At 40.4% G+C, this 22573-nt stretch overlaps 1 protein-coding gene across 1 annotated transcript in view; it reads right to left on the minus strand.

Moving 5' to 3' along the window:
* Positions 1-21967, minus strand: part of TMEM117 (transmembrane protein 117) — a 587839-nt gene extending 565872 nt beyond the window's left edge. Inside the window, exons 1-2 of the mRNA XM_068971681.1 lie at positions 21918-21967; positions 12521-12825 (exon numbers count right to left, since the gene is read on the minus strand). Of these exons, the coding sequence (XP_068827782.1) occupies positions 12521-12797 (277 nt within the window). The 5' untranslated portion in view covers positions 12798-12825; positions 21918-21967. The remainder of the gene's footprint in view (positions 1-12520; positions 12826-21917) is intronic.
* Positions 21968-22573: the final 606 nt, after the last annotated feature.

Here is a 22573-nt window from a genome sequence, read left to right on the forward strand (position 1 = left end):
TTGTCCAAAAGAGAGGCTGGTCAGGCAGGAGGGGATGCCAGAAAAGATCCCTGCACATGGGCAAAGTGGAGCGAAGCCATGGGGAGTGGCCCTGCAAAAACAAGTCCTGAGGCAGGCAAGGCTCGCAGGCTGTCAGTTCACCATCTGGGAACCTGAATAGGCGTCTGTCCGGGCACCAGGAGACTTCAGTTTATGTTCCAATTTTACAGCTGGCTATTGTTGTGACCTTGGAGCCAAGCTAATCAACCCTGAACATTTCTGTTTATCCATCAGCAATAAGTCTGGGTCACAGCCATGATAAAAATACAAACCGAAAACAGCAGGACTACTTCAACCACCACTGATTCAAAATCAAATGTGCAGCTTCAAGTCTACCACTGAAAGCAACTAGAGTTTGTCTTTGGCAAGGCTGTGCACCTCGTGTTCCAGCCTGATTCCCTGTGTTCCTCCAGTCCTTCTAATGGTTTTTCTTCTCCCCTTCTACCTAGAAATCTGCACAGCAACCCAGCTACCACATCAGAACATTCTCCAGCATTCTCCCATCCACCAGCACTTATCCTTGGAACCTAGATCTCCCGAGGATGTCAACTGTTAACTCTCTGTTGGTTCATCACCCTCCCAAGTAGCATAAAACTTCGACCCAGTAAAAAACCTTCAAGAAAAAAAAAAAAAACCTTCAAGAAATGATTCTAAGGTATGGGTATTAATAAAAGAGAAAAGAAACAAATGAGGGGAAACTTATTTGTCAGTACTCTTTCAAATCACATTCCTCTCCCACCCAGGACTATTCTACTATTTGAAAAACAAAACCTCAGCAATGTGATTCTAAATGAAAAGTGACCAAGCACTCTTCACTTCAAATTTTACTAAGTATTGTTTAACTGGTTAGTTACATTTTGCTCATCACTGGAAGCAGTTTCTCTTACCACCATGTGTGTGTGGGGGGGTCTCCCTGCTGCAATCAATTCCATTTGATAGACGCTTTCCTAAGAAATTTCTACCATTACCTCCCATAAGTAGGAAATGAGAAGAGAAAGTGGAGGCCACTATTGACTCTGGAAAGGAAAGGGTGCCTTGGCCCCTGAATGACTCATTTCTACCAAGTACAGTAAAAAGTACCTAGAAAGGTACTTGGTTAATAATTGCTTAATTACCATGCCCTAATCTGAATTAGTTTTACTAAATCCTTGAGGTATCTTTTATAGTGTTTGTATCCTCTGTCCTATGGGAAGCAGAGCAGCCAGAGGATCCTAACACACTGGAAGCTGCGGCTGATGCCCTTTGGTGCTAATGGATGCTCAGCTGGCTGCACCGCAAACTAACCGAAGGCACGTAAGAAGCAGGTGTGGGGAGAAATGGCCGCAGACTTGAAATTTCCAGCCTCACCTTCCCTTCTTGCTCAAAGACAGAGAAGAACATTAAAGTAACAGGAGAAATTTTTTGGAAAGGGCTGCCAAGTTTAATAACTCTCAGACATCAAATTCCCCTATGAAGAGGGGTGTTCCTTGGGGATTATTTTAATGCTAAATGTCAATCATTTTCCCAGCTTACATTTCCTAACTTTACATATCAAAAACCTTTGCTTTTTTCCTTCCATATTAAATGCCACTCCATGCAATGGTGTAACATTTTCTTCAATATGAACTCTGTGGTCACTCTGACTCTAAAATTATTTTACTCTACAAAAAGGAATTATGTGCTGACAATTCAACTGTCTAGAAAAATGAAGACTCTGGCATTGTGTATACACTGGTTGAGAATGAAGATGGTGATAAACATTTAAATAGTATCTATCATGAGTATCAAACATGATCTTGTATCTTGAGAAGACAAAGCTTAAAACTATGGATATTCTATGCATGTTGGCTACATATATGGCATTTGTTCTCCAAAATGAAGTACGTAGCATCTTGAGAATGCAATACTAAAAACAAGTCAATCAGACAATCACTTTGGGTAATAATAAATACACATATTTTTAATGTACTATAAACTATCAGGATAGTTATTATCAACTTTTAGGGTCATTTGTACTATTCAGCTATTGAGATCTCAAATTAGCACAAAAGAGATTGGATCATACTCACATCACTGCATTAAATTAATAATTTTTCCTTACAAGATATCTGATTAAATCTGTTCCTTCATGTTTTGACATTCCTATATCCCGAGGACTATCTTATCCACACTTTCTGAAACGTCTGAATATTTTCTATTTTGAAATGATAAAATCATATGCATAACTCAAATACAAAGAAAAAATTTCAAACTAGACTTAAAGCCAAGACAACAAAAAATAAGTTTTTACCTTTATTAAATCCATTAAGTGACAAAACATTGTTGAGTTACTTGGTATTTTATAGGTGACAGACTTTTGTTTAAATAAAATGAAAGGAAAATTCCTAGAATTTGTCTCCTCAAATTTCTATATGTTTTGAGAATGCTTTATTTAGAACTTCCTGTTTAAAACTAAAACAGACCAAGGTACACAGAAGACAGCACACTCTTAATATTTTACATAATATAAACACAAGGAAAAGAAACCTTCAACATGTATTTTTGTTTCTAATCAGTCAAATCATTACTTTTTTCATCACAGCCTTTGGAAAAAGAATTGTGAATTCTATGCAGATAGATATCTTGAGGAAACCAAAGATTCATATGAAACTTTGCTTATACTCAAGTACAGATCCATTATCCAATTTCTGTAATTCTTTAAACCAAAAGACTCTATCTTTGCTGATTTACTGGCAAGACCTGACCAAATCTGAATTCTTGTTGTTGGTCAGTTGCTAAGTTGCACCTGACTCTCAGCCACCTCATGGATTGTAGCACTCCAGGCTCCTCTGTGCTCTACTATCTCCCAGAGTTTGCTCAAATTCATGTCCATTGAGTTGGTGGTGCTAATTAACCATGTCATCCCCTGCTGCCTCCTTTTCCTTTTGTCTTCAACCTTTTGATTGAATTCACTTAGCAGCAAAACCTAACCTGAGCTGATCTTCATGTGACTTCATGTACCACTTCATGTGACTACATATACATTCAGCTACAGATATATAGATGTATTTGATGATGGAGTATTTCTTCAGTCCTGTAGGGCAGTGAAGTCGCTCAGTTGTGTCTGACGCTTTGCGACCCCATGGACTGTAGCCTACCAGGCTCCTCCGTCCATGGGATTTCAAGGCAAGAGTACTGGAGTGGGTTGCCATTTCCTCCTCCAAGGGATCTTCCCAACCCAGGGATCAAACCCAGGTCTCCTGAGTTGTAGGCAGATGCTTTTACCCTCTGAGCCACCAGGGAAGTCTATTACTGTAAGTACAAACACTGAAATCTTAAACACATCTGGTCTCTAGGTTTGGGTAAGCAGTGGTGGGCCTGGATTAAGATAAGTGAACCCAATCTGTGCTTACTGAGTACAGGTCAAGGTAAATTGGCTTTCACTTTGTTCTCATTACCTGAAGCTATCATTTACTGAACTCATTATCTCTAATTGGATTCTTCTAATGACTTTCTTTTTTGATAAGATTATCATTCCATTAGTCAACAATACCAGCTTTCCTAGATCCCCATTACCTCACCCTTACTCTCACCTCCTCACATCTCATTAGCTGTGGAAGCTGCAAAAGGTTCCAGTACCTCCCACTCTGTTGCCCACTATCTCACACCTATGCCAGACTGGCCTGAGTGAGAAGTCTCAAGCATAAGGCTCCCAAAATACTTTCCTATTCCTTTCAGTTCAGTTCAGTTGCTCAGTTGTGTCCGACTCTTTGCAATCCCACGGACTGCAGCACGCCAGACCTCCCTGTCCATCACCAACTCCCAGAGTTTACTCAAACTCATGTTCATCAAGTTGGTGATGCCATCCAACCATCTCATCCTCTGTCATCCCCTCCTCCTGCCCTCAATCTTTCCCAGCATCAGGGTCTTTTCCAATGAGTCAGCTCTTTGCATCATGTGGCCAAAGTATTAGAGTCTCAGCTTCAGCATCAGTCCTTCCCATGAACACCCAGGACTGATCTCCTTTAGAATGGACTGGTTGGATCTTGCAGTCCAAGGGACTCTCAAGAGTCTTCTCCAACACCACAGTTCAGAAATATCAATTCTTCTCCTACTCCTTTCTTCTCCCCTAATCTCTCTCTAATTTCCAGTACATTCTGCTTCAGGATTAATCCTGTAATCATCTCCCAACTGTTCAGATACTTCCCTTGATTCAAATATTGCAGTGATAAAGTCCAAAGTCTGAGACCACCACATAAGACAAAGAATTTAGACCCAGCCTATCTTTCCACTGCATCTCCTGTTCTTTCCTAACACAAACCGTTCACTCCAGTCAAAATGAGTATGACCTCTTCAGTTTTCCTCCACTCTAAAAAAAGCTAAATTGTTCTCATCTCTTTTGCCTACACCATCTACCTCATGACCTGAAATCTGTAATGAATCCTTTGCTTCATCTTTGATAATTTTAAACTCACTCATGCTTCAGACCCCCTTAAACCCCACATTGGCAGCAATTTTCTTTCCCCTTGGTCCACTGTGACCTCCCTTTTTGACTCACTATCTGTTCTATTCATTTGATACTTGATATGCATTTCCTGTATTATCAAAGTAATTAATTTTTCATGCATATGTGTCTTATCTTTAACCAGATTTTAAATTCCCTGAAAACAGGGACCATGTCTGATATCTTATAAATGAACAAATGAATACTCTTCTATAGCTTACAATAAAAAGGCAACACTGGCAAAGATAACATGTAAAAGACAAAAAATTTTAATGTATTTATTCATTCAGACTTATCAAATAATACTATGTTCCAGGCATTGTTTTAGGCACTGAGGATTAAATGATAAGCAACAAAGCATTATTCTTGACCTTGTGAGGCTTATGGTATGGCTAAGAAATAAAAAATTAATAAATAATTTATACAAATAATTATGTATATATAAGTTTGAAAAAAGGAACTAGACAATATTAACAGGGCCAGAATCATTTTTATACACTATACTAGTCCGTTCATTCTTAGTCGACCTGCCTTTCACCCACATAGCCTGCCCTTCATCCAAATTAAAAAGAAAATTGCAACTAATAGGTGCTCTGCAGATGTTAGAAAACAAAAAGAAACAGAGAAATACAAATAGCAGGAGCAGTTTGTTTGAGAAATAAGTCTGTCACAATCTTGATGTTTTAATATCCATCCCTAAACAAAGCCATTCAATCAGAAGGCATTACTTAGACTGATCACTTTTGCCTTTCATAGAATTCCTTTCAGGGAATAAAATATTGTATAATTGCTTTTTTGCTTAAAAGTTATACTCTAAACTTTTAAGAAAGTTCATTTTTAAACACAAGAATATGAAATCTACTTCTGCACTTGCCACCTCACCATTCAGTGTTTTCTATAAGGGGAAAAAAAATGACAAAAAAAAAAAAAGACAAAAAAATCTCCTTACTACAATTTAGGGCAAGAAATTCCAGAATTTACTGCACAGAAAAATTCCCCTATGAAATGCAGTTTGCATCCTTTCTGTCATTTCGGATATCCAAACCTATATGATGTGTCACACACTCCCTTTTGTCCAGCCTCTAAGGAAGCACAAAACCTACAGCAAAACTCAAGAAATCAAAACATATTTGATTCTATGGAATCATTTTCTACTCTAAAAACATATGTGCTAAACATAAATGCTTTGTAAATCATTTCAATTCCTTTTTTGGAATAAAAATGATTTCTTGGATAAGCTCAAAAAATCAAGTTCCCCTTTTTATATGTCTTGTTGCTGTTCACTTGCGCAGTCGTGTCCAACTCTTTGCAACTCCATGGACTGCAGCACACCAGGCTTCCCTGTCCTTCACATCTCCCAGAGTTTGGAGCATAATAAGTCTATTGGCATAATAATTTTAGGTTTCTCTATTCAGTTCAGTTCCGTTCAGTCGCTCAGTCATGTCCAACTCTTTGCGACCCCATGAATCGCAGCACGCCAGGCCTCCCTGTCCATCACCAACTCCCGGAGTTCACTCAGACCCGCGTCCATTGAGTCAGTGATGCCATCCAGCCATCTCATCCTCTGTTGTCCCCTTCTTCTCCTGCCCCCAACCCCTCCCAGCATCAGGGTCTTTTCCAATGAGTCAACTCTTTGCATGAGGTGGCCAAAGTACTGGAGTTTCAGCTTTAGCATCATTCCTTCCAAAGAAATCCCAGGGCTGATCTCCTTCAGAATGGACTGGTTGGATCTCCTTGCAGTCCAAGGGACTCTCAGGAGTCTTCTCCAACACCACAGTTCAAAAGCATCAATTCTTCAGTGCTCAGCCTTCTTCACAGTCCAACTCTCACATCCATACATGACTACTGGAAAAACCCACAGCCTTGACTAGACGGACCTTAGTCGGCAAAGTAATGTCTCTGCTTTTGAATATGCTATCTAGGTTGGTCATAACTTTTCTTCCAAGGAGTAAGTGTCTTTTAATTTCATGGCTGCAGTCACCATCTGCAGTGATTCTGGAGCCCCCAAAAATAAAGTCTGACACTGTTTCCACTGTTTCCCCATCTATTTCCCATGGAGTGATGGGACCAGATGCCATGATCTTCGTTTTCTGAATGTTGAGCTTTAAGCCAACTTTTTCATTCTCCTCTTTTACTTTCATCAAGAGGCTTTTTAGTTCCTCTTCACTTTCTGCCATAAGGGTGGTGTCATCTGCATATCTGAGGTGATTGATATTTCTCCCGGCAATCTTGATTCCAGCTTGTGTTTCTTCCAGTCCCGTGTGTCTCATGATGTCCTTTGCATATAAGTTAAATAAGCAGGGTGACAATATACAGCCTTGACGTACTCCTTTTCCTATTTGGAATCAGTCTGTTGTTTCATGTCCAGTTCTAACTGTTGCTTCCTGACCTGCATACAGGTTTCTCAAGAGGCAGGTCAGGGGGTCTGGCATTCCCATCTCTTGAAGAATTTTCCACAGTTTATTGTGATCCACACAGTCAAAGGCTTTGGCATAGTCAATAAAGCAGAAATAGATGTTTTTTTGGAACTCTCTTGCTTTTTCCATGATCCAGCGGATGTTGGCAATTTGATCTCTGGTTCCTCTGCCTTTTCTAAAACCAGCTTGAACATCAGGAAGCTCATGGTTCACGTATTGCTGAAGCCTGGCTTGGAGAATTTTGAGCATTACTTTACTAGCGTGTGAGATGAGCATTCTTTGGCATTGCCTTTCTTTGGGATTGGAATGAAAACTGACCTTTTCCAGTCCTGTACAATCCTATAAAAGGCATTATTTAAATTCATGCTTAGTTTTTTAAACAATGGAATCATCCAACAAAATGGAAAACAAAGGCACTGGAAAAGTTCAAACTGATAGCCTAATGAAATCCAATTTTGTAAATCCTAATATAATACCTCAACAAGATTCAGTGTTAAAACTAAAGAAATTTAATTGAAATGTATTAATTCTGATTTAACATGTGGTCTTAAATTATATTCTACATTTGGGAAATTTGGGATTTGTGACCAGTCTGAAATCTTACAAGTTTAGTGCTAATATGTAGGAAAACGAACTCTCTCATTTTATTCCAGTCATACAGCACAGGTGAGAAGGGGATAGTTTTAAATGGATGTAATCATTTCTGTCTCTGATAAAAAGCAGTTTCCAATTTGCAAGAGTCAGTATTTTTATTTAGGACAAATCCCACTACAAACTATAAATCATGACAGGGTTTCATGTTATGAACTAAACTGCTTATAGTTTTCATGTCTCATAAAAATAAGATTTATAACCAATGAACTGGATTAAATTGTGTGCTCATACAATCATTCACTCTTCCTCACACACACTTTAAAATGGCAATATTGTGTTGACCTTCTGAAATATACTAAGAGGAGACTTTTCATAGTAAAATAAATGAGGGAAAATTCAACAAGTCAGTAAAATGAAAGGGGTAGTGACATTCTATTTAATATTTTTATTTCATTAAAGAATTACAAAAAAAGAAACTGTTTACTTGGTCAAACAATAATTTTGATTATTTTGTAAACCATTCCAATTTCTATAACAAAAGTGTCTGTGCTTGTAGTGAACAATCCCATACCTCTTAAGATACATAAACCATCATCACCATTACCACCACCTACCACAAGCTTGCATCTACAAACTGTTAGAGGTTTAATATGGCCTTTTAAAAAAATGAATTATGTACAAAGGGGAACAAAGATGAAAACATTCATCACATTCCAAACCAATGAGGACAATGTGTGTGCCTGCATTAAAATGTGGGTTCTTTTCCACGAGGCCGCATGGCGTCAGTTCCAGAGTTTCCTCCTGTACGTGCTTTGGTGCAAGTGGACACAGTGGGAGCTGGAGAGAAAACAACTTCATCTGATAGAAGGCAGTCAGAGAAAGTGTCACAGAGAACATAATACTTGAATTTGGATATGAAGGAAAAAGAGAAATTGGCCAAATTAACAAGAAGGGGACAAGTATGTATGATGAGCACAGGAGAGCACGCATGCAAAGGGACAGAGAATTGAGAAGACAGCAGGTTTGAGAACTAGCAAACAATTCCGTAGCACGTGGAAAGAGACCAGGTTAAAAGGCAGGCAGGAGCAGACAATAATGTGCTTTGAAGTTTTGATTTTCTTCTGTAGCTGATAGGAGCCATTTACCCATGTTTTTATATATATATATTCATTCTAGTAACAAAATCCAGAATGAGTTGGAGGAGGAGAGAACTATTAGGAGCAAATGACCAATAAGAATCTGTGCGTGAAGGAAGAAACAACAGCCATGGAGAAAGAAAGGAGGAGACTAGTCTGGAGTTCATTAAAAAATTAAATTAGGAGTCCAGTTATCTTACCTAGTAATCACCAAGAGTTGCTGAAGATTATTATCCCTTTTCTAATACCCCATGTAATTTCATAGACTTTTAATATGGGGAGAAAAGAAAAAAGTAACTTACCAAATAGAAGAGATAAAGCTGACTATTCTATAAAATCTTATCTATTGTAAGCAAAAAAAAAAAAAAAGAGGACACATTTTTGCTAAAACAATTTGTAGTAAATAAACTACATGAAATCTGGAGTGATTTTTTTTTCCCCCCAGGGGTGAATTATATGAGTAAGCAAATTAAAAAGCCATGACTAAATGTAATTTTAGTATAAGAGATAAGACCACAATAGAGTAACTTAACAAAATGTAATAATTACAAAGCCAAATGATCTGCCTGTATTATTAAAAACCATTACCTTCACCTAAATTTTCTTTTTTTTTTTTTCCACCTTATGATTTTCATTCAGTCTTTTATAATATAGGCAGATAATCTGGTTATTGGATATGCTGGATAAACTGGATGTTCTGATCTGAATTTTCATTAGTTTTCTATATTGAGCAAATTTATGGAGTGGGTTACAGGTACATCCAGCCATTGCTTATAACTGATATCTATTGCTCTGCTTGTCCCTTCACCCATCTTTGAAAACCGATCATCTCCTGCTTACCCTTCCTCTTGACCTCTTCTATCCATGTGATTAGTATCATAACACCACACCTGTTCAATGTTCAGTGGATGGCCCACCTCATATCTAATTCCTAGTTATCCTTCGTATCAATGACCCCTCTCTGCATTTCACTTTAGCACCCACTATCTTCAGAACATACCCTGGTTGGGAATCACCACCAAAGAATGGCTGTACTTCTGCTATAACATGCCATCTAACCACACCCATCAGTCCTTCCCCTTCTCTGAACAGGATTACCTGTTCACCAGTTAGGTTTCGTCCACATCTTCAGGCCCCTGTCCACTCCTCCCAAACCACTGTCTTCCCCACCTCCTTTCCACGTCCAGCGAGAACCCTCTGCTAATCACATCAATAACTCTTTCCCTAGAACTTTCCATTTGTTTCCCATCCTTCGTTTCTAATACAGCAAGCCTGAGCATTCCCCAACCAGATGAATCACTCAAATTCTGTGCCAGGTGACAGAACTCTCACAGAGAAAGCTGCTCCACTATTCAGATTGCTGTCATTGAAATTTATGGTGACTAACCGCCACAGCCCTTGGCAATCATCAGTAAACCTTGTCCTAGTCAGTTCACATGCACATTCCCTCCTGTAACTCTTTCAAACGTTGGCCACTTTCTGGGATAAGGATCCACCTTCCAATGCATGGGACATGGGTTTGATCCCTGGTAAGGCAACCACGACCCTACATGCCTCTGGGTAACTAAGCCCATGAGCGACAACTAGAGAGAAGCCCCCACACTAAGACCTGATGCAGCCAAACAAATAAATAAGATTTCTTAAAACAAACAAACAAAAAAAATGTTGGCCATTTTCATAAGCCCCTTGTTCATCAACCCCTCTATCTTCATCTTAAGCTCTTCCTTCCTCACAGTGAAACAGAAATCTCCAGGTGGGAGGACACTCACCTCTCCACTCCTCTGCCTCAAATATACCTACTACAGTACCAACCTTGATCTCACTCATGACTATCTCTGAGGAACCAAGTCTCTCTTACTGTCCTAAGACCACTATTTGTGCCTGGGTCCTAAGTCACAAACCAAAGGAACCTTCAGAGATACCGTCTTCCTTCTATACCTTTATCTGTGCTTCAATCTAACTTCTTCCCCCACAATGACAAGCAGATCAATTAATCTCACCTCTCCAATAAAACCTCCATCACCTGAAATAACAACAAAATCTCCCCTTGGCCCCTTAAGTTTTAGCTACTTCCGATTTCCTCATCAAATTTCTTGAAACCACATATTTTATAATAAATATAAAAGATGTACATTTTCTATGTTTATGTAATAGAAACAGATGGCTACAGTTTGAGGAGTAGAGATTGAGAAGAATATATCGGTATAATTATGTGTATGTAGGTACATATATTTTTGTTTATTTCCTAAACCACTGCCATCTGTTTCTAACCAAGCTTCTAGACTGAAAATACCCACACTAAGTGACCTATGATCTTATAATTGCTAAATTTAAAGTTTCATTGCTAAATTCTCTTCTTAATTGACCCAGGAGCATTTAAAACTTTCTTTTTCCCCACAGCACTTACCACCTCTTCACATTTTATACATTTATTTGATTAGAACCTTTCTCCCTCCTGTAGGATGTGTTTATGAGGGTAGATAACCTCCATTTTTGATTCAGAGTCTAGAATAGTGCCTGGCATAATAAGTAACCAATGAATTTGTTGAATAAATAGTATCCACCTCCTGGCCAAAATAGTTTGGGCCAGAGGTAGGAACCACACCCAAACTGAGTCAACTCTGGATGTGAGAGTTGGACTATGAAGAAGGCTGAGCACTGAATAATTGATGCTTTTGAACTGTGGTGTTGGAGAAGACTCTTGAGAGTCCCTTGGACTGCAAGGAGATCCAACCAGTCCATTCTGAAGGAGATCAGTCCTGCGTGTTCTTTGGAAGGACTGATGATGAAGCTGAAACTCCAATACTTTGGCCATCTCATGCGAAGAGTTGACTCATTGGAAAAGACTCTGATGCTGGGAGGGATTGGGGGCAGGAGGAGAAGGGGACAACAGAGGATGAGATGGCTGGATGGCATCACCGACTTGATGGACATAAGTTTGAGTGAACTCTGGGAGTTGGTGATGGACAGGGAGGCTTGGCGTGCTGTGATTCATGGGGTTGCAAAGAGTTGGACACAACTGAGAGACTGAACTGAACTAAAGAGTTTAAACTCGGGAACAAGAGTCAAAACATTCTAAGTGGATATAAACTGACCTTAAGGGTGAAAGGAGAATAAAGCATATATGATAGAGAAGTTGAGACAAAGAACATCCTTTGTCTCATCATCCAGATAGAATTCAAGCCCTTGTTTCCATTTATCCCAAGTATCAAAACAAATTCTATCCCTGGTCTCTGTGAAATATCCCAAAATCCATACAGTAAGTTATTTTTAAACATAAACTAATTTACTCTCTTATTCTGTTGCTTACTACCAAGAGATTCCTTACCATAATACAGGTCTCTGGTTGACCAGGAGGCTTAAAATAAACATCTAGAACCAATGTTCAAAATTACAAAGACAAAAAGGAAAGAAATGAAAGTAACAAGTTAAGAGTTTCCATTCTAATTCCCTGAATGAATGATAGGTATAAATATATGGGCAATGGTTAGCCTACTTTAATGATATGGAATCATTCTGTTTATGATTTATAAACCCTTTATGACATCACACTTAGGTACTACTTCTGGGGAAAGAGCTATTTACACATCTTCTTTAAGTAAGATTTCACACACATTCATTTTAGAGGTAACACCTTTTTTTAAAAAAATTAAGTTTAGAACTAATTTTACCTCATGCTAATATCCCTCAGGACATAGACAAGTACACCATTCAACAGAGAATACCTGAGGAACCAGAACTACCACAGGACACAGCAAATTAATGCTGGAAGGCAAATGAAATGCATTCTAAACTGGCATTTAGAAATAACAAAGCTCTATCTTGGAGAAGAGAATTTAATAATTACCTACATTACATTCATGGGTACTTACCAAACAAACGCTGATGGAATAGAAATTTGCCAGCTATTAGTCCTATGAGAATGGCAAGTAGCCATAGAAGCACCTTCAGAAGCCTCCAGCCAACTCCTCGAGGATATTTATTTGTTACAAATGAAAAACAGTTTCCAACAACAATAACATTGGCTTCTGTTTGGCTATGAGAAACTGGGTCCTCCGCAAATATTAAGAAGTTAAAGAAGATCACCAAGTAAGCCACGATCATGCGAGACCAGGGGTGCTGGAAGTAATAACGAAAGTCTTTACCCATCCTTCAGAACTTCACTTCCACAGTTTACCTGCGTGAGAAAAGATACACAGGGTTAGAGCAAAACAACAAGTAGTCCCTCTCTTTCTGCTACCTGTTCAGATTTACAACAACCCAATAAAGAGAGATTTGGAAAAGACCAATTCCTAGTTATGGTACCAAGACAAGTTTGAGACCGAGAATAGTAAATACTGTCCCTTCCCTGTTATCTCATCATACTTCTGATCATATGAGGACTCCGGGAAGTAAAAGAGTAGGGGAGAGAGAAAGGGATATGAGAGGGCACAATGGGGTCTGAAATTGGGATGATGACTCTTCCTATTTTAGATTATCATTTTTAATCATGAAACAGATCATTTCAAAATTACAGAAACACAGAGGTAAACTGATCACAAACTAACAAAAAATAAATATCCTCTTCTGTCCAACTCCTTCTCCTTGGAGTTAAGATCCCTTAATAATTTTGTGCCTATACTTTCAGATCTTCTTTTTTTTTTACATTGAAAAATGTGTGCACTTGTACAGATTTTTATAAAAATTTTCAGTCTTATTTGTCAAATAATTTCAGCACCGAATAAGTTTCATGAAATAGCTAAGCCTATGGCAGAGTAGTTGCAAGTACAACTTGGGCAACTGCTTGTGTGAACTGAGAAGAAAGGCAAAGATTTCAGAGAGGAGGACATACTCAAATTGGAGTTTGGAGGATCGATAGAATTTTTTTCCCGGCGATGAACGCACATATGCTTAACCTAGGTGCACGCAAGGGCCCAGAGGCACTGCAAAATATGTAACGTGCCTCAAGAGCACGGCACTAACACAGATGTGTACTTCAAGTACAGAAGCTTTCTTAAAATGCTGATACCCAGGCCCCACCCCTAAATCTTGCTCAGCTCTTCTCTCTTTCCTCTTTGGGGGCCAGTCTGCCCATAGAAACAAAAGCCTTTCTAGGTCCTCCAGGGCTGGGACTGGGTGACTAGTTTATCTAATTCTGGGGTTCAGTCTTGGTGAGCCCATTTGGTGCTCAGACTAAGCTGTAACTCTTTTCTTATCCAGCAATAAAGCTAATTAAATTTAGGATAATAATAAAATTCTCATTTTACACATAGAAAAAGATACAAAGATCAAGTCACAAGCCTGAATTAACTTGAAGTCAATGGAAGACCTGAGAATAGCCTCCAAAGCTGCCTCCCAAGTTCCAGTCCAACATTCTGGGTGGATGAATATCAATTAAGACCACAATCTAAGCTAATGAAGACTTGGCTTAATTATTTAGAAAAGTTATGGAAACACACAAAAAGACTGGCAGTAAAATTTAGCAACACAGATAGTCATTGTGCCTTCTATTCATAAAACTTCCAACCAATTTCCTTCTTCATAAATACTCTGAAATATCTATTCTTAGGGGCTGGAGCTCAGATCACTAAGGGATGGCTTTTTTTTTTTTTTTTTAACATGAGGTTCTTCACCCAGTTATAGACCTACATTGTTCTCACACCAAAGAATGCAGATAAAAGTAGTTAAGAACAAAGACAAACATCATGCATTTTCACAGCATTCAATACGGAAGAATGCCAGAAGGGGCCAGCTGTCAACTCAATTTCATGCAAAATCTTTGGAAGTGTCCAAAGACCACTTTTAGAAGAGAATACACAGAAACACCTCAAGGCCAATGAGTCCTGAAGCAGAAATTGTTGCTACATGCCCATCAGAACTGGACAGGGCTGTCAGTTAAGAAGTTAGTTTCTCTGAAACTTCTCCTACCAGTGAGGAATTCTGGTGTGGTTCCCCCATCAACTCCCTTCACCACCCACACACAAGCAAGGCAGCCGGATTTAGACAACTAAATACATATAACTCTCATTCATTTTTAAATAAATGTTTTGTGGAAAGCAGGCATATATTTGTTTTATTGCTGTTGTTTTTAACTTCAGAATCTTGCTTTGTGGGCTCTGCAATTTCCACATGTCCAAACTGAGTTACAACATTCAAAAAAATTTGGAGGTAGCTGTTCCTCTCCAATATTTACATTGTTTCAAGAGAGAACTATAGTACTGAACAACAATCCTGCCTTAGTACAGGTCCTAACTCCCAGAGCCATGCTATGCATGCTACTACTACTCCCTTATGAACGATAAGAAAACAAAGAAGGGACTTTCCTGGGGCTCCAGTGGTTGAGAGTCCACCAGCCAATGCAGGGGACGTGGGTTAGATCCTCAGTCTGGGAAGATTCCACATTTAAGCCCATGAGCCACAACTACTGAAGCCTGTGTGCCTAGAGCCTGCACTCTGCAACAAGAGAAGCCCCCACAACTAGAAGCCTGCACACTGCAATGAAGAGCAGCCCGGCTTACCGCAACTAGAGAAAGGCTGTGCACAGCAACAAAGATCCAGGGCAGCCACTAATAAATTCATATTATAATAATAATATTTCCAATCATGTTTACAGCTTAATCTTCATTTCCTCTGACAGATTCAGTGACTTAGACACTAGCCGAGTGAATAGGATCATCTGGTCTTATTCTTTTATGGTAAACATGTTTATATATTCTTGCCTCACACTCTAAAGTGGAATCAATGTATCCTAGTGGGCCCCAAATTTCAAAACTTACATAACCTGAACAACAACAGTGCTCATCTCTACTTCCTGACTCCCTATGTGAGGAGGTTGACAAAAGTTTGCCTAGTGATATCAGCCTGTTATCCAGACCACCAAAACTGCTTTCCCCTCTGTACTTCCCATAAAGCATTCTGACGATCAATACAAACTTTCAGTGACTGTACTGTTAACCCAGGATTGAGGCTGTTCAAACTGACTATGCTACAGGGTATACACAGTCTAAAAACTTTTTTTTAAATTTTTTAAAATTCAATTCTGCTTCCATATTGAGCTTTTATCTTAAGTAAATGTGCTTTTATCTTAGCTCTTAGCAGATCATAGTGAAGTTATCTATTTATGTATTTGTCTCCCTCCCTAGATCACAAAGTCTCCAGGGAAAGGGCTGTTTACTTTCAGGGCATAGCACAGTGCTGGCCTCATAGTGGGCCACCAATAAACTGGATAAACTGAGTGGAACTACAAAAGAGAAGCCCCCTTGTATAAATGAGATGAGAAGAAGGCAGAGCAACCTGCCATTCCTTCCACTAAGGAAAGAGAAGAGCATTGAATCCAAAGACTTCAAGAATGATAGGCCAGTAACAAGCACTGATAAACCCTCAACCCCATCCCTACAGCTATCATACCATTTCAGCACCAGGTTCTGCACTGTTCTCATTATTACTAACATTTATTAAAGATTTAACCACTTCGCAGACACTGTGCTAAAGGGCTTTACAAACATCTCATTCAAATTTCATAGCAACCTAATGAAGAGATACTCTATTGGAAGCAATGTTTAAACTGAGTTTAGTAGCTTGCATCAAAGAACAGAACAAGCCTATGCCAGAGCCAGGATTCAAATTCAAGCCACGTGCCTTCAACATTCTATACTACATCTTCTCCACACAAAGACATAGATTCCAAAATCTGGCCTTTTTTTATGTTGTTTAGAAAGTTCCTAATGATAAAGCCAATTGATACAAAAGATTCATAGTACTTCTAAGATAAATGAATCTACTATTACTATTCAAACTGACTTGATACCATGATTGGAAAGAACTGGGATCATGTGACTGACCAGGATTGCTCTAATTTTTTTCCTTCTCCTTTGAACATCAGTATAAGTAGTTGAATTGATCTGATTGTCCTTTTGCAATGCATCACTGACATCCATTCTGATTTTCCAACTCTACTTATACAGAACACTGCACCTCTGAGAACTAGACTAATTCACACTATTCAATTTTCTCTCATAATAATAAAATCATGAGATAGATGCCACCATCAGTATCTTGGAAGCCGCTGCTTTCACATAACGGCAGTGACAGGCGGAAACTTTATACCCTGCCTGATAATCCACAGGCCTTCAGTCATGGTTTATACTCTGGAGGGACTGGTATTTAGTGTAGTTATCAGAAATGTCATGCATTTTACTACAAGCCAGTATTTTACCTGGTGAAGTAAAGTGAAAGTGTTAGTTGCTCAGTTGTGTATGACTCTTTGGATCCCATGAACTGTAACCCTCTAGGCTTCTCTATCTATGGAATTCTCCAGGCAGGAATCCTGGAGTGGGTAATCATTTCCTTCTCCAGGGGATCTTCTCAACGCAGGGACTGAACCTGGGTCACCTGCATTGCAGGCAGATTCTTTACTATCTGAGCCACCACGGAAGCCCCATTTCACCTGGTACTAACAGCTAAGAATGGAGAAATGCAAAGTAGGTGATTACGTGCAAGTTGGAGGAGGAGCTCAGCAAAGGCACAGGAAAGGACGTCTGGGACAGACAGAGAGAGGTATCAGTAGTTCTGTGTGGCTGGAACACAGAGCACTTGGGGGCACCCTCAGATAGTTAAGGATAATCTGGGGCTATTTTAAGGAAGATTACACAAAAGGAATGTTCTTTATTTTACTGATTAGAGACCACAGAATCAAAATTTTCAAAGCAGTACAATTGGTTGCAGCAGGGTTTTGAAAGATTTCTCTGCCTACTTGGAAAATGACAAACTGGTAAGAGGCATGATGAAAACGGCAACCCTAGCTGGGAGGCAGCTCCAACAGTTTACATTAAAGATAATCAAGTACTGGACCAGGAGAACATCAAAGCCCTGATAATTATTTTAATCATTTACTTGATTGGACCAAAGCACCCTGCCTTCCTCACTTACTGGGGTTTTTCCAAATAAGTGAAAATCTCAAGGAACTTCAAGAGTACAAATTTTATGTTTCCCTCAGCAGGAACCCTGGCTCGGGTGATGCTTTATGCATAATGACAAGTATGAGCAAGATGGAGTGTATCACTTCCATTTAAAAAAAAAAAAGTATGAGTTCATATGGCAAAGTCCTTGATGAACTAAAAAATTATGCTATACAAGAGACAGTATTACTAGCCAAGTGCCCCCAAAGTCCAGCTCTGCTAATGCAGGTCTTAGAATCTAGTGATACCTAACCAGGTAATATGAATATCATTTGCACTGTGCAGCACTGTGCTAGGATTAAAAAAAAAGAATTTCTCTAAATGTTTTGAAGCTCCTTGGTATTTATGTCTGAAAATTCACCTGAAATCCTTCTTAATTCTTGTCAAAGGGCTTATTAAAGATGATCATGCCTGTACCCTGCCAAAAGTGTGAACTTTATTTCAGCACCTTGAATCTAATGTCTTGAAAAATAATTGTTAAAAAGATTCCTTGTACTTTGTTTTTTGTGGTATGCACTTTGTGCTGCAGACAGCTGTGTGTGGGATACTTCTTGGCTGTTTCAGCACAAGACAAAGTTAAAGGTTATTTACTTCAGTTACCTACCTATAGTATTATATTAATGTATGTAAAGCTCTTTGCAGTTGACAGAACACTATTTATTGATACAATCGTTTCATTTAGTCCCTGGGAAATAATCACTTCAAAAATTGCCTATCAAAAGGGCAGACAGAGCTTTAAATTATTTAATACTATTTCCTTAAAAGATAAATAGCAACAGCCTATGTTTATATCACGTTTTACCACTTAGTGTTTTTATCGGGTGAAATCACATCATTAGAATGACTTCACACAAATGATCAAAAGCGTCAGGAAGGCAAAACAAATGGTGATGGGAGAAATATGGTCCATTTCTACCTGACCTGCTACTCACTAGCTCTATGACCTTGAGCAAATCCCTAACCACTCTGAGATTCCACTTCTTCACCAGCAGAATCCTCAGGAAAATACTTTCCTCACAGGGCAGTAGTGGAAACTAAAGGAGATTTCACTTGTAAGTGCCTGGTCACTTTCAGACACTTCCTTACCTGAGGACCACTATTAAAACACAAGTGACTTCTGGTCATTCCCATTAAACATGAGCATGGAAATAACATCAACTGTATATTACATTTACTGAGCGGTTTGTATATACTATTCTCAGTGTCTCGGGATTTTACTATAACACAAAGCATGAATATCATCGTATTTTACAAATACTGAAAATGAGGCTCAGAAAGCACAAGCTACTTGTCCAAAATCATATATAGAGAGTGGTGAAGTCCAGATTTGCTAATTCCATACTAATTCCATAATTTCATCATTCACTTGTTCACTATTCACTATTCAATGTTCACTATTGCGTATTTGTGCCAAGCACTGGCCTACACGTGAAGGTTACTAACAAACAACACCCCTGTTGCCTTGAACCTTAGGATCTAGATTGAGAGAAAAAGAAATTAAACAGAGAAAAATGAAACAGACAGTATTTTAGAAAGTTATAAGTTGATGCAGAAAATGAAAAGTTAACATGGGGTGTCAGGGAAGTTAAGAAGGTCTCACTATAAGGTGACAATTGCAGACGTGAAAGAAGGAAGTAAAGCAAGCAGACATCTCAGGAAACAATGATCCAGACAAAGGGAAAGGCCTGAGCTGCACATGATTAGTGCATTTAAGGAAAAGCCAGGAGGCTAGTGTGACTGGACAGCATGTGGGTCCAGGGGAGTATGAAGGGACTAGAGATCTGGGAGGCAGTATCATGATCAGGCCTTGAGGCCATCCTACCACATGGGCCTCACTCTGTGCAAATGGGGGACAGAAGAGTGATGCCATCTGACCACTCTGCCTGATACTTGGAAATGCACCAGATTCTGGATACAGTTGAAAAAGAAGAGATAACAAGATGTCCTGATGGACCGGATGTGGACATGGCCTGACAAACCCCAGAATGGATTTGCCATTTCCTGAGATGGGGAATGCATTTCCTGAGAAGAATACCTCTGGAACAGATATAGGCACTAACATTTTGGAGTGCTTTTTATATTTGGGGCTCTTGGCAAGTACTTTCCATGCATTATCTCAATCAACCCTTAGACCTAACCTTTGGATTTACCAGTGAAGAAACAGAGTTTTAAAAGGTTATCTGCCCAAGGTCATACAACTACCAACTGGGGGAAGCAGGCAGAACCACCTCTTTATGACCCCAAAGTCAATACTCTCATTTACTGTGTATTTCCTACACTGAAAAGGATAACCTAAAAACTTCCAGTGGGCAGGAAGCAAGGGTGAGAACTAGGTGGTGACTTACACCTACAGGGCACTCAAAAAATCTTTGCTGATGGATAAATAAGCGAAAAAGTAATGTGTGGATGACAGTTGGGTAACAGACCAGAACTGTGTGAGAAAAAAAAAAGCACTGAAGATTCTATACCAGACAGAGCAGACTCTTGATAAAGGGATATCCAAGTCTGTAAAAAGAGAAATGGCAGAAGGTGAGAAAACCAAATATATATATTTGCCTGGACCAGTCCTGAGGTAAGAATAGGTCTTAGTTTACTATTTGAATTGTTGGATGAAAAGGCAAGCACAAGGAAATGACATAGTATTTTACATAATGCAAGTGCTTAATACAGGTTTTAAAAATACAAATAGCAATAGTAACAGAAGTAAAGTTGGAGCTTCTCATTTTTTAGTCCAATACAAGAGACCACACAGCCTTTTAAATAAAAAGCAACCTTTTAAGTCAATCAATGAGACTGCTGTAAGTGGCTCTGCACAGATATCAGGTCTGTACTTGTGGTACCCTAGCTAATTTAGAGGATCACCTCCATAAATCACTTCCTAGACTTTCTTTTCACATTGTTCCAATCTTTAAATTACTTGTTTTCCTTGTTATTACCCTCCAGTCTTTGGGATAACAAAGCACTGAACCAATGTGAGTTTTTAAATAGGAAACTTGAAAGCAGAGCAGGTCTGAGGTCCCCTCTAAACATGACATTAGCCAGCTTTCCCATCAAAACGGCCTTTTCATGTCCTAAATCGAAAAACAATGAACAATTAATTCTTCTAAAATACTTAGACTTTCTCTTCTGTGACATGTGCTGATGAAGAATTAATTGTCCTGATCATATTCCAGACACAACATCAAAAAGAGTAAGAGTTAATGAATAAAATAAAATTTACTCATATCTGAAATTGCTTTTTAACTGACGGACAATTTGAAGAAGCAAATTAAATACAATAAACAAGTACTGGTTTCTGAATACAAGGCTCAGATGAAGGTGGAGTGGGGTGAGAACAAGTATCTGAGTCAAAATGTCAAAATCCATAATTACCTTTAAAGTACAAAGACTGGGGAAGGAAGAATATAGAGTTAGTATAAACATGACAAAAATTCAGTGTTTTACAACAGAAATAGCTCTTACAGCGACTCTTACTACCGTTTATATTCAATAAACTGGAAGAACTTTATTCTGAAGACAAAACAAAACCCTGAAATTTTCCTAGAAGTTCTTCTCTGGATTTCAAACAACGTATCATTTATAACTAGAGGGAAAACACATTTATTCAATGTACTTTAACTCAAAAAAACACTTAGTCGATCATGAGACTTCTATCTACACATAATACTAAAACAAGCTTGTGATGTTTACTAGCATCTCTCATACACACACACTCGCCTATTGTTCCACAGCGGGTAGAATGAATAAGGGAGCCAACGTGGACCCACATGGGTCAAACACACTTGTGGGCCTCCGGCATTTTCAAAAGTAGGAACAGAGAGATAGCTTTATTAATCGTGATGAAGGTAGTAAACACTCAAAAGTGCTCAAGTTCTGTGCGGTCTGGGGGGTTTTGTTTTTAAGGAAAACAGTCCTGAACTACAACCTGTTAATTTAATTAACGCACAATACTGGGGCTTTCACTCTGTTCGCATCCTAGGAATCACTGAAGCGAGGAAAGTTCGCCGTCCATCCTGGTGACGTCCCTCACCCCCCGGAGCCCGGGAGTTTGAGGGTGCCCCCTCCCCAGCCCTCCCCCGAGCCTCCTCCGCCCTTTCTCAGGAGGGCAGGGGCGCGCTCCCCTCCCGGCCACTTCACCGACCCCTCGGCGCGCCAGCCCCGGGCAGGAAGGAGGGGCGGCGCGGGGCAGCCGGCCGGGGGCCGCGGCCGGGGCCGCAGTCGCGCGCAGGGACGAGGAGGCGGCGCGGCTGCGGGCGGCCGGGCCGGGAGGGCTTCGCCGCGGCGGGACCGAGAGCCGGGGTAGGCGCGCCGGGCGCCCGGGCCGCGTACTCACCGAGGGGGCCGCGCGGACTCTGGGCGTCCGCACTCGGGAGACCCGGGGGAGCGAAGCCCTCTGCCGCGCTCGCGGCCTCTCTGGGAAGCGCGGCGAGACGGGCCAGCGGCGTCGCTGCCGCGGCTGCTGTCACCGAGCTATAAATACTGGCTCGGCCCACACCCGCCGCCGCCTACGCCAGGCGCCCTCCGCAAAGTCCGCCGGCCGCGGGCCGGGCAGCGAGAGCCGGAGCGCGAGGGCGACGGCGCCGCGCCGGTGACCGCGCCGGCTCCAGCTGTGCGGCAGCCTCCGCAGCTGGAGGCATGGCCTCCCGCCGCCCCTGCCCCCGCCCTGCCCTCCCGCTCCCTCCCCTAGCGCCCGCGCCGCGGGCCGAGCTCCGGGGCCCAGCTGCCCTGCCCGGCCCTCCTCTGCAGAGCGCGCGGGGGCCGACTTTGGTACCCAGAGCAGTGGGGGTGGCGGCCGGGGGCGGCGGCGCTCCAGCCTAACCTGTCAGCAGCAGTCCCTTCCCGGGGAAATCGGAGATTTCTTATAAAACCCACCATCCTGTGGAGAACCAATGAGGTTCCCAGGTGGAACGTCCTCTTAGGAGCTGCAAACTTTCTAATGCAGTCAGGTCACAGGGCATCCTTTCTGCTTTTGTCTGTTGGTGTGGAGGA

The sequence above is a fragment of the Capricornis sumatraensis genome, chromosome 4, assembly GCF_032405125.1.
Source record: "Capricornis sumatraensis isolate serow.1 chromosome 4, serow.2, whole genome shotgun sequence".
Classification (NCBI taxonomy): Eukaryota; Metazoa; Chordata; class Mammalia; order Artiodactyla; family Bovidae; genus Capricornis; species Capricornis sumatraensis.